At 39.0% G+C, this 12,285-nt stretch overlaps 1 protein-coding gene across 1 annotated transcript; it reads right to left on the bottom strand.

The window, feature by feature from the left end:
• Window positions 1-976: 976 nt before the first annotated feature.
• Window positions 977-10,333, bottom strand: LOC134761547 (uncharacterized). Its single transcript, XM_063724967.1, has 3 exons — window positions 9,962-10,333; window positions 5,529-9,738; window positions 977-3,261 (listed from the first exon to the last, which is right to left on the bottom strand). The coding sequence occupies exon 2, from the start codon at window positions 9,152-9,154 to the stop codon at window positions 8,198-8,200; it is 957 nt and encodes a 318-aa protein (XP_063581037.1). The 5' UTR covers window positions 9,155-9,738; window positions 9,962-10,333; the 3' UTR covers window positions 977-3,261; window positions 5,529-8,197.
• Window positions 10,334-12,285: the final 1,952 nt, after the last annotated feature.

The raw sequence follows: 12,285 nt of genomic DNA, 5'->3' as shown, positions 1-12,285 counted from the left end.
TTCTGAAGTTTAAGCTGTCTAGCTTCAGTTCACAGGGCTTTATGAAAGCACAGCTTAGTTTTCAGTGACTCTGAATTAGGAAAAATGGGAAAAAAGGTAAAAAAATGAAAACATTATTTTAAAGTCTTCTAGCCAAGAAAAATTAGAATTTGATCCAAACTGTAGAAAATAATAAAAATTGAAAAGCATTAGGGAAGACTAGAATCTAACAACAGGTGTACTACAGTTTTTGAAACCTAATTTTTCTCTCTCCAGTTTCCCATTTTTACTAAAGAGAAACCATAGTAGGACTAATTTGCTTTATTATATTTGGCCTAATTATTTGTATACAGTGTGGCAAGAATAATTAATTTTTACATAACTTTTTTTTTTCTTTTGAGATGCAGTCTCACACTGTCACCCAGGCTGGAGTGCAGTGGTGTGATCTTGGCTCACCACAGCCTCCATTTCCTGGGTTCAAGTGATTCTCCTGCCTCAGCTTCCTAAGTAGCTGGGATTACACCTGGCTAATTTTTTTTTTGTATTTTTAGTTAAGACAGGGTTTCACCATGTTGGCCAGGCTGGTGTTGAACTCCTGACCTCAAGTGATCCACCCATCTCACCCTCCCAAAGTGCTGGGGTTAAGGGCATGAGCCACCATGCCTGGCCTAAATAGGCTCTTAAATTGGTCTTGATGGAACTTTATTCCATAGTAGGAATAAGCCAAGCCCAGTCATGTATTTATACTATTAAATACCTATGTGTTGGGTGAATTCGTCTCCTCTTGAGGTTCCAAGATAAACCTGGGGCCCTGGACTTGTCAGAAAGTCCAGGACTTACCACAGGTCAGGAACCCTGTACAGGAACTGTGTAGACAAAGGTAAGCAGACAGTTTTTCCAAGGAGTTTTATTGGCTCAATAAGTTTGATTCCTAAATGGAAAACCCACCATTCCAGTAAAAGCCTTGGTAAAATAACCAGTTCTCCAACTGTGTCCTGTTACAAATGAAAACACATTCTTATTGCACTTATGCTACTAATTGTATTGTCACCAGTTAAGAATACTCACAAATAATTTCCATATTCTGTGGAAATAAGGTAGAGAGAAAAAAATATGCTCCAATTTTGTTCATAGGAGTATACTTTACTCAATTGTTAAAATTTGTAAATAGCTTACAAGTTGTTGACTCTGAAAAGCAAAACAAAGGATCACCAATGTTTTAAGCAAAACTTAAAAAGATTACTTCAGCCTTCTACTAGTTTAGTCCATGAAGTTAATTCCTATTCTGCTTGATATTCATGAACATTTCAGCTCTCCATGAGTCCTGAAAGTTTTCCTCTATTCTGAAGTCACAATCTTGAAAGTTATCAGAAACCTGCATTCAAGAGCACCTGTTAGAGTTTATAGAGGACTATAAAACCATCTTCTAAAGAGGACCAAAACAAGACAGTAATTGTCCATGGATGGCAAAAAGTTTCAGGGCAGCCATACTCAAAGACAAAATTGACAAGGAAATTTGTTACCTCTTGTGGCACACAATAATTTAACATAACAATTATAATTATTACTGATAACATACATTAAGTCACATCAAAATTATAGGAATTCTCATAATTTTAGAACACATACCAATAACATAGTTATACAAATACAGCCCAAAGAAAATCAAACACCATTTTATATTTGACAATGCTTCCTGTATAATTTTTATACCAAATAAGCCAAATATGTCATCAAATACAACCCAAAGAAAATCAAACACCATTTTATATTTGACAATGCTTCCTGTGTAATTTTTTTACCAAACAAGTGAAATATGTCATTTTTGGAGTTTAGGGAACTTACGAATAACATCTTAAAGGATTAATTAGGTCAGAAAGAGACATAATTTATAATTTGATTTTGGAAAGTTTGTCAATTGCCATATGTTTAAAACACTTGATATTACAAAATCGGATTACAGGTCATTGTAAAATAAGTCATTCATTTAACCAAAGTGATAACTCAAGTATTTAAAAAAAAAAAGGCAAAAACATTTATTCTTTCAGAGAGACTAATTTTCCAAACAATAAGACCTAATAAAACAGCATGAAGCCAATCAAATTTGTTTTCCAAAATTTTATAAACAATCTATAAAATTTCATCTTGATTTTAATTTATAACTTCCATAAGTCTTTATAACCTTTGTAACCTTTATTAAGGAGTCATCTAATGTTTCATGAAAACCTTGTTAATCTGACATGGGGGCTCATATGCTGGTCTTGCATCAGTGTGCCTTTGACATTAATGATTAGTTTATACAGAAATAACTTATTTTATCTCTCAAAATCGGCCCTTACAATCTCACATGCCCCCCTCTTCCATGATTGTCCCTGGGCCTTGAGGAGTTGAATAACTTTAATTTCTGACCCTGTGTTTCAGGAATGCAGATAATTTTGAGGCTTTAATGCAGTTAATTAAAGATAAGGCTTTAATGCAGTTAATTTTGATTGGCATCTTCTACCAGGTCTGAGATGACAGGAAGATCCAAGAATCTAATAACCTTAATTAATTTTTTTAATCTCAGTTTTTCCTAAGCAAACCTAACTCAATAATAATGGCATAGGAATTATTTTGGTAAAATGTAAAATTCGTTAGGCCAGTTACTAAAAGGAAAAGAAAAGACCTTCTGTACTGCACAGAGTATTACGCTAGAAGAAAACATGTCCTTGAGATCTTTAAGAAAACATTGTTAGCATCAGGCTACAAAAAACAGAACCCAAAGAAAACCATTTTGAAGCTAAAATTTGATTTTGGGAAGCCTATTAAATATGTTAAAGGTTTAAAACACTTGATATTATTAACTAGAATTCCAGGTCACCCCAAGTTATTCATTTAGCCAAAATGATGACTCAAAATTTTTTAAGAAGTCAAACCATTTACTCGTTAATGGAGGGAAGACTTAGCTTTCCAAATACTCTGTCTTTGTCTTTCCCTTCTTTTTCTTCTTTTTCTTTTTTTGGTAGTGTATTTAAAAGGCAAACAACCTGTAATCCCAGCACTCTGGGAGGCCAAGGCAGGCAGATCACGAGGTCATGAGATCGAGACCATCCTGGCTAACACGGTGAAACCCCTTCTCTAATAAAAATACAAAAAATTAGCTGGACGTGGTGTCAGGTGCCTGTAGTCCCAGCTACTTGGGAGGCTGAGGCAGGAGAATGGCGTGGACCTGGGAGGCAGAGCTTGCAGTGAGCCGAGATCATGCCACTGCACTCCAGCCTGGATGACAAAGTGAGACTCCATCTCAAAAAAAAAAAAAAGGCAAACAAATATCTTTTATTATCTCTTAATATTGCATGAAAATCTTGTTCAAGTGAGAAGACCAAATTTCACCCTTGCATTAGTTGCTATTAATATCAGCACCAATTTTTAATAAAACATCATAGATAAATCTATCCAAGCTTAATCAGTTTGACCATAAGGCAAGATTTTTATGAATCTTTTATAACTCTTTACAAATTTTTGTTAAACAGCAGATTAGTGCTTTAAGAAAACCATGTTTTGCTTTTATTCAATGTTCAATTTATGGAAAAACCGCATAGTACTCCTTTAAATTTAGTCAATATGTTCACACATATCATTTCTTTTACAAGGTTCATTTTTACAAACCTTCCAAAACTCATTTAGACCTTTAGCTTTATCTTATTTAATTTAAAATAGTCCTTTAACTCTCTAGACAAAATTGTACATTCCCTGCCTTCTTCTAGTCTCTTACCAAAAACATATTTCATTCTCCTCACACACCTTGCATGTAAACCTAATTTTTTCAGTAGTCTTAATTACATGTTATAATGGTAATTCTTAGCAACTTTCACTTTTGGTGCATAAATTTTCTTTTACAAATCCCTTTGCAACTTAAATAGAACATCTATGACATACTTGGACTTTCTGACTTGTCCTAAACATCCCTCCTTTTAAACAACCGTCATTTTACTTTAGGACATGAATGTACCATACAATACTATTTCTTATATAAAACATTTTTCTTTATAACTGTCTTTGCATAGCTAGGGGGTAAGGCTAATACCACATATCCCCAGGCCTTATTTAGAATTTAATGCCTCCAAAAGAAATTGAGTAATTTCCAAAAGTCAAAGCTGTTTATGGCCTTAAAGCATTAAGAAAACCTAATATCTGACCTGCATGATTTAGACTAAATGTATTTATTTTATTAATAATCTTTAAAGCTGTGTTTATTTCCCAAAGATTATTAAAGTTACATGAACTAAAAGGCATTACAGTTTTTATTTTTCTTCCAAAATATTTTATATGAACACTGTGATTTAAGCCAATTAATTAGAGCTCTTATATATAAACATTACACACACAACACATATATAACTACACAGACAGAAGAAGATTACTACAGTATTTGTAAGACTTTTCATTTGCCAGTGTTAAAGTTTCTTAATTGGATTACTGGCTTTAGGGTGGAGTCCTTGAAAGAACAGGGCCAGGAAAGGGTCTCTGGCATCTTCTGTTTTTCCCAAGGAGTCCCAGGCTCTTAGAGCTTCAATATTCACTTTTAATTAAGCTGACTTTTAACCATAGCACTCTTTAACAAAATCCTTTTAAAATTTCTTATTACCTAACTTTAGCCAGGCCAAACAGCTGATATTTCTGGCTTTTAAACGTTACCAAAAGTAACCTCACAGGTGCTTTGAGAAAGGAAAATTCAAGACAACTGGTGGAGGGGAAGAGAATCAAAAAATGACCAATTTCACCCAAATATCAACAAAAAAGTCTCATCCCCTAAGCTAGGGATTGAACCCTGAACTCAGGCCACCATTGTGAAAAGAGAAAGCACGTGGTTACAAGTTCATGGTTACAAGTTCAATCTCCCAAGGACATAACTTAACATTTTGCTGGGCCACCTTGAACATCAGGCTTATGGGGTTTTAGGCATGCATTTTATCCTAAGGTACCACTCTTTATTACAGAACAATACAGAAAGACACACAAAGCACACCAGATTCACTACAGCTTAAGACCAGCCTCAGAATTCTTTTTCATATTAATCAAAACTTTACAGAGGAGATAAGCAGTATCTTTTTACCCCTAATTTAACCAGTTTGCACAGAGAAAAAGAGGGAGAAAAGCCAGAAATCTGACTACCTAGGAATTCTAACACTTTTGCCAGCATACTAGGCTTCTCTAAGCAGCCCTAGTGACCCAGCTTGCTGCACCATCAACCTTGGGGCCAAGCTGCACAAAAAAGGAAAATTATCTTTTTTTTGTTCTGCCCGGAGCAAAATATGTGTGATGAAACATAGACATTAGCCACTCTGCTTAACTCCCAATATCAAACTGTCAAGGCTTAAATTTGCCCTCAGATGAGCCCCATCATCTTTAATCCAACCTCTGACTATGAATTTTGACACGTGGTTTCTGGGCAAGATGGTTTCCCTGGGTAACAGAAAAAATAGGAAAGGAAAAGTAGAGAAAGAAAAGTATTGCCTATGGCAGGGTGGGGAAGGTGAAGAGCTCAAGGAGACCAAATAAAGACCTACCCACTGCAGTGACACTGAAAAGTTCAGGCAGCCACTTGTCAGTAGCAAAGGGGTCTTTTCCAGCAGTCCCATTGGGTCTCAAGTTTCCCCTTTTGGGGAGGAAAAAGCTTCCCATATCCCATGGTCCTGTAAATGCCTTATCCTGTCACCCATACCTGTCAGCAAAAAGTGTAAGACAGATTAATCCAAAGGGAATAGCAGTTAACATGCCATAGTGCCAAACCCATTCTTAGCCAAAGGGTACTTTACTGAGAGCCCTCATTTTTAAATGTACTTCAATGAATTGTTGTTCATTTGGAATGTTCCACAGTAAGTTATCTTTAGTAAGATTTTGCCATTTCTGTAAGACTTCACTGCCTCCTGGGCATAATGTATAAGCTAGAAAGAACTCAGTTTTCCAGAAATTAAGGATCCCATTTTTACCTAAAATATTGGCTTTAATCTCAGGTTCTCTTGATTGACTTATCCAATGATTTTTCCTACCTAAGCATGCAAGCAAAAGGAAACAAAGGGGTAGAACACAAAAATACCCATGAATTTTCAAAAGCCAAATTTTATAACCCCTGTAATATTACTGCTTAATACCAGTTCCTTTCTGACCAAGTCAGATATATGGAGCTTCTAACTTGATCCAAGCCAGTTAATTCCTGGATCAAATCCATTCCTGGACCCAGCCCAGATTCTGTCATGACTTCAAACCCAGTTTGGATCAGAAAGTTGCTTGAAGAAACTCAGAGGGCTAAAAGCACAAATCCATGGAGCTCTGAAATCTGAGAGAGAGAGCTTACCCATGATCCCCAGCTGCTCTGAGAGATTAATGGACAAAAGTGGGTCCTGCAGGTACCTTGTTTGTTCACTCAGTGCTCCTAGGGCTTGCTAGAAGCTCTACTTTGGATCCCACTTCTGACACCGTCTGATAACAGAAAAACTTCAGCCAAAATAAATTCAAAGGAGTTTAATTGAGCAATGAGTGATTCATGGATCAGGCAGCCCCCAGAATTACAGCAGATTTAGAGACTCCAGCACAGCAACATGGTGGAAGATTTATAGACAAAAATGGGAAATGACATACAGAAATCAGAAGTGAGGTACAGAATGGCTGGATTGGTTACAGGTTGGCATTTGCCTTATTTGAACACAGTTTGAATACTCAGCAGTGCATGAATGGTTGAAGTATGGCTGCTGGGACTGGCTAAGACTCAGCTATTGTTACAGGCACATACTCCTAAGTTAGGCTTTCAATATTGTCTACCTATTAAACTAGGTTGCAGTTCATCCATATGGACTCATATATAGAAGTACAGAGTCCCTTCTCAGGCCATATTTAGTTTGCTTTAACGGGAAAAACTTAGTTTACAGTTTAGCTTTGAAACAAACACAGTAACAGTTTTTTCCCAAAACAAACCTTACAATTGTTTGAAATGCTTGTTCCCTGGTGCTGTAAAGAAATAGCACTTGAACATAAATTTAATTTACTCAGCAAGGCCATTTTTATACTTTCTGTAGAAAGGATACACTTGCTAGCAGTTTTGCCAAGACAGTACAAGGAACAAAGGAGACAGGGTTATTTATAACCTGGCGTGCCCACCCTAACACTGTGTCTGGTTTCCACTGGCTAGAACGGGACCTTACATTCTGTATTTGTCCTGATTGGCTAGCAACTTAGAACTTTTTAAAAGAAGTAAAGATAGAGGAGAACAAAGGAAGGAGGAAGTAACTTGTGGAATGCTGAGAAAGGTAAAAACACCTTCAAATAAGGAGGAGGAATAGGCTATGACCTAATGCTTGCTTGGACCAGTATAAGCACGCTAGGGCAAATATTTAGGCCAAATTGTGGGAGCTAAGAACATAAAGTGTATTGATTTCTTTATCACGGCTAGCAGATATTTAAGAATGTTAGCACAGGTCTTTGAATACATTTTGCGTCTAACAGAAGTTACTATTTATTCCTAATTAAATGGGGAGGAAAGTCTTTGAAGAGGAACCTCTACTTTACTTTTTACAATTCCCCCTCTTTTTATGTTATAATTCCTCTTCAAACTTCTTTAATATGTTTTGACTTAATTGCTTTGTTTGTCCTTCTAAGAGAAGTAATTTTTCCAAATAGGGTGGAGGAGAGTTAGGAGTTAACTCTGTAAGAGTGGTAGAGACAAGTTTTTGTATAAAACTTTGAAGGCAGTGAATAATGTAACAGCCTACAAGAATAAGTACACCAATAACAAGAGCAAACAAGGTGAGAATTGATGTTAAAATTTTATTTTATCCACTGAACCAATGTTTCATTATTTTAGAAAAAGGGTTATTTATTTTAGACTTTTTGGCAAGTTTATCAGATAGGGCTGTTAATCCTTGTAGCGATTTTGTTATAGTTCTGTCAGGGCAGTATTATTGGGAACAAAGGTACAACATTGAGTTTTAATTATGACACAAACAACTTTTTTTGCTAATGTTATATTTAAAGCTATTCTATTTTTCTAGGCCATCTGATTAGTAGGTCCTAATTGCTTAGCTATCTCTTTGATAGCATCCCCAGTGTAATTTATGAATCATTGCTGATTGTAATAGATATAGTTTATGTAGTCTAATTTTTTTTTTATTTACCTACCGGAATAATGTGGATTTAAATTCTGCAGCTATTTGATTTTGTGCTTTAACCTATTTGGCACTTCTCACAGGACCTTAATAGCATTCATGTAAACCTGAGGATTAAAGGACTTATAAGGAGTTTCCTTTGGCCTGCAGTGTTTTGTTTTTACCTTTTTAGATTGATGAAATGCCAGGGTGAAGGGGATAGCCAATTGGATTAGAGCCCAAGTACTCCTCCAATTATTTGGCAAAGTGTCCAATAAAGGTCCTCCACAGTACCACCATACATTTGCTTGGGGATGGCTAAGCATGGATGGATGGGCAAGCTCTTGGAAAGGCTTGAGCTCCTTGCATCCTTTTATGCTTCCAAGGAACACCAAATTTTCCCCCTGCCATGAGATACATGAAGTAAACTTGGCATTTAGAGGTGGAAACTGGATTGCCCTCAGGGGCTGACCTACAGGGTGCTGAATTTCAGGAAATTGCAGAGAGAACTCAGCATATGGATTATCCCAAGCAGTGGGATTCTGAAAAAGACCCACCATACAGTCCATATCTGGTTGACGAGGAGACCATCTGAGTGGAAAGGGGATAATCTGGGCCTCTGGCCTACTGTGCATACAAGTGTAATAATTGCTTTTATTTAAAGTGTGAACAGAGTATTTAATCCATTCCAACAAGGCATTTGCATCTTGATATTTTGTCTTGATGGCTAAGGTCTCTCTTAGATCTATTATTTTTACAATAGACACCCTAGTTTTATTAGACATAGGAGCACCTGGTGTGGGATCTAGAACTGAGGCTACTGAAGAAGGGGAAGATGGGGGAATAATGCATATTTTAAAAATACCTAGGGAGTCTTTTCCATTTATGTCAATCCCCATACCATAGAAGTGACTAAGGGCAGGTCTAGAGTTAGTTAAGGTAGAGGTGGTGATACAGAGAAGGACAGGGTTACATTGATAAGGCTGACAGTTACAAGGGGTAGTCATTTTAGTGAAATAGATGAGGGGTTTTAGATCTGCACAAATCTTTTTCATGGAAGTCCAACTTTGCTCCTGAGTAGTTTAAAGGATGGAGTCCCATTTACTACAAGGTTACCAGGCTGTAGGAGCAGAAAATCAGCGTCTTGGCTTTAGGTCATTACAACTATGAGTGCTAGGGGAAACTGTGTCAATTAGAGGGCTGGGACATAAATATTTGTGTGAAAAGGCTAGCTGTTGTTGATCTTTTACATTTCCACAAGGTATGACAGAGCAAGCACTAAAGGCAATGGTCTAAGGTGTGTCAGACTTAGTTAATTAATAACAAAGGAACTAGTGACAGAATAAAGAAAGGAAAGGAAGCAATATAGAAGGTATATGAAAGTTAAGCTTTCTTTAACTTAGGGCCTGATCCTAGTACAGTGATGCATGATTCTGAGAGGAGGATGTTTTCTTGACTTGAGTATGGTGGGTCCATTTTTCTCTCGGCTGTGTGGACAGCAGTCTCAATGGTTAACAGCATAAAATAGGGTTCTTCCCAGGGTGGCTCGAGGTTTTTCTTTCTATCTTTTGATAAGGACTTGGTTTTCAGGCTGGTGCTTGTGTGCTGGATTTCTAGGGGTGGAACCTGTGCTGAAAGACTTTAAGTTCCAAGGGAAGGGAAAGTGGAAGATAAATTAAGTATATAATTTCTGCTGCATATCTTGGGGATTGAGGCCCCATGGTGATGCCTCCCACTCTATTCCTGCTCAGCACCACCCAGGGGTTGCTGCGGCCCTGCCCCTTTTTAATGTCTTGGCCTTCTTGCGGCCTTCACTGCCCCTGCACGCTGTGGCCTTGCGGTTGAGGGGCCTTGCGACTTACCTGGCTGCCTTTTGGGACTTAAGAAAGCTAAATGCCAGGCTGGGTGCAGTGGCCCACACCTGTAATCCCACCACTTTGGGAGGCTGAGGCAGGCAGATCACGAGGTCAGGACATGAAGACCATCCTGGCTAACACGGTGAAACCCCGTCTCTAAAACAAATACAAAAAAAAAAAAAGCCAGGCATGGTGGCAGGTGCCTGTAGTTCCAGCTACTCAGGAGGCTAAGGCAGGAGAATGGTGTGAACCCAGGAGGTAGAGCTTGCAGTGAGCTGAGATCACACCACTGCACTCCAGCCTTGGTGACAGAGTGAGATTCCATCTCAAAAAAAAAAAGAAAGAAGGAAAGCTAAACACCACTTTATATTTGACAATGTTTTTTGTATGATTTTATACAAAATAAGTTAAATTTTACCTCTATATTAATGTGCTATTAATGTGAAACTTAATTTTCATAAAATCTTATTATCATTATTTATCCACTTTTAATGTCTGACTATAAGGTAAGACTTTTATAGACTCTTTTTAACTTTTTATAATTTTTGTTAAAGAGCAGGTTAGTGCTTTAAGAAAAATTTATTGTGCTTTTGTTAATGTCCAGTTCACTGGATGATACCCCTTTAGCTTTAGCCAATATGTTTACACAAAGAATTTCCTTTACAATTAACATTTTAAAACTTGTTTAATTAAAACAAAAATTTTTAAACCTTTTAATGTAGGTAAAAATCCATATTCTTATGCCTCCTTATAATCCTGTTATTAAAAGTATATTTTATCTTTCTTACATACCTTGTACATAATCTGGGTTTTTAAAAATAATTTTACATCCAAGAGGCCTAATTATTTTTAAATTATACAATATTTCTTGCATAAATTCCCTTTTATAGCGTTTCTTATGACTTTAACAATCTTCAACATGTCTTAACTTTCTGCCTTCCTTTTACGCTATTTCTTTTCCTAGTTTCACCCTCTGTGTCTTCCTTTGATTTCTGTCTCTTCCAGTTTCTTTCTTACTCTTTCCCTTGATTTCTCTATCATTTGCACTCTATTTTCCTCTCTCTCTGTGTCATCCCATTTCCCTTTCCCCTCCTGAGTTCTCCCACTCCTGCCACCAGCGGGGCCAGGCCACAGCATGGGCCCCACCCCTGTGCACATGCTGCCATCTGTTTCTCCTATTTTTTCCCCAACTTCCCCTTTTTGCTTTTTTCCTTTCTTCTTACTTAGTTTCTCAGGGTGGGTGGGATTTGTGCAGCTGCAGTCCGGGCCCCGGGCAGTCACCAGCCCAGACGCTTTGCAGATGCCTGCCACAAATTGCAAGAATTATGCCCCTTTCACCTCCTCTGCTCTCCCCCTGGCACTGGTCCCTGCCATCTTTTTCACATAGAGCCAGGCTGGGGAGTGGGACCTAACTCTTGGTGTGCCTACCTGGCTGTTTGGTGCTGTGCTTGCTGTTTTTGCTTTCTTTCTCTCTGAATTCCTCTCCTGGTTTCTTTTTCCTCTCTGCTGGTCTTTCTTTTGTCTTTGCCAGTGACCTATGCTGCTGTTTTCCCCTCTCTTTCCCCTTCCCTTAGGGGAGGGACCAGCGGGAGTGGAGCTACTGTTTCTTCCCCCAAGAGGAAAGGAAAGGGGGGTTCTGAATATTTTTCTTACTATGGGAGGTTTGTGTGAGGTTCAACCCCTGCTCATGGGGATTTCTCACCTCTTTCTGAGGCTCGAGCCCCCCCCGATGGGGATTTCTCACCTCTTTCTGAGGCTCGAGCCCCCCCCGATGGGGATTTCTCACCTCTTTCTGAGGCTCGAGCCCCCCCCGATGGGGATTTCTCACCTCTTTCTGAGGCTCGAGCCCCCCCCCGATGGGGATTTCTCACCTCTTTCTGAGGCTCGAGCCCCCCCCCGATGGGGATTTCTCACCTCTTTCTGAGGCTCGAGCCCCCCCCCGATGGGGATTTCTCACCTCTTTCTGAGGCTCGAGCCCCCCCCGATGGGGATTTCTCACCTCTTTCTGAGGCTCGAGCCCCCCCCGATGGGGATTTCTCACCTCTTTCTGAGGCTCGAGCCCCCCCCGATGGGGATTTCTCACCTCTTTCTGAGGCTCGAGCCCCCCCCGATGGGGATTTCTCACCTCTTTCTGAGGCTCGAGCCCCCCCCGATGGGGATTTCTCACCTCTTTCTGAGGCTCGAGCCCCCCCCGATGGGGATTTCTCACCTCTTTCTGAGGCTCGAGCCCCCCCCGATGGGGATTTCTCACCTCTTTCTGAGGCTCGAGCCCCCCCCCGATGGGGATTTCTCACCTCTTTCTGAGGCTCGAGCCCCCCCCGATGGGGATT

This window comes from Pongo abelii, chromosome 5, assembly GCF_028885655.2.
Source record: "Pongo abelii isolate AG06213 chromosome 5, NHGRI_mPonAbe1-v2.0_pri, whole genome shotgun sequence".
Classification (NCBI taxonomy): Eukaryota; Metazoa; Chordata; class Mammalia; order Primates; family Hominidae; genus Pongo; species Pongo abelii.
Note: the sequence above shows the minus strand (reverse complement) of the source record. Positions and strands in the feature narration are given on the sequence as shown.

Coding starts and splice junctions, on each gene's coding strand:
- LOC134761547 (XM_063724967.1), bottom strand. CDS start 9,154: ATGAAAAAGATTTGTGCAGATCTAAAACCCCTCATCTATTTCACTAAA.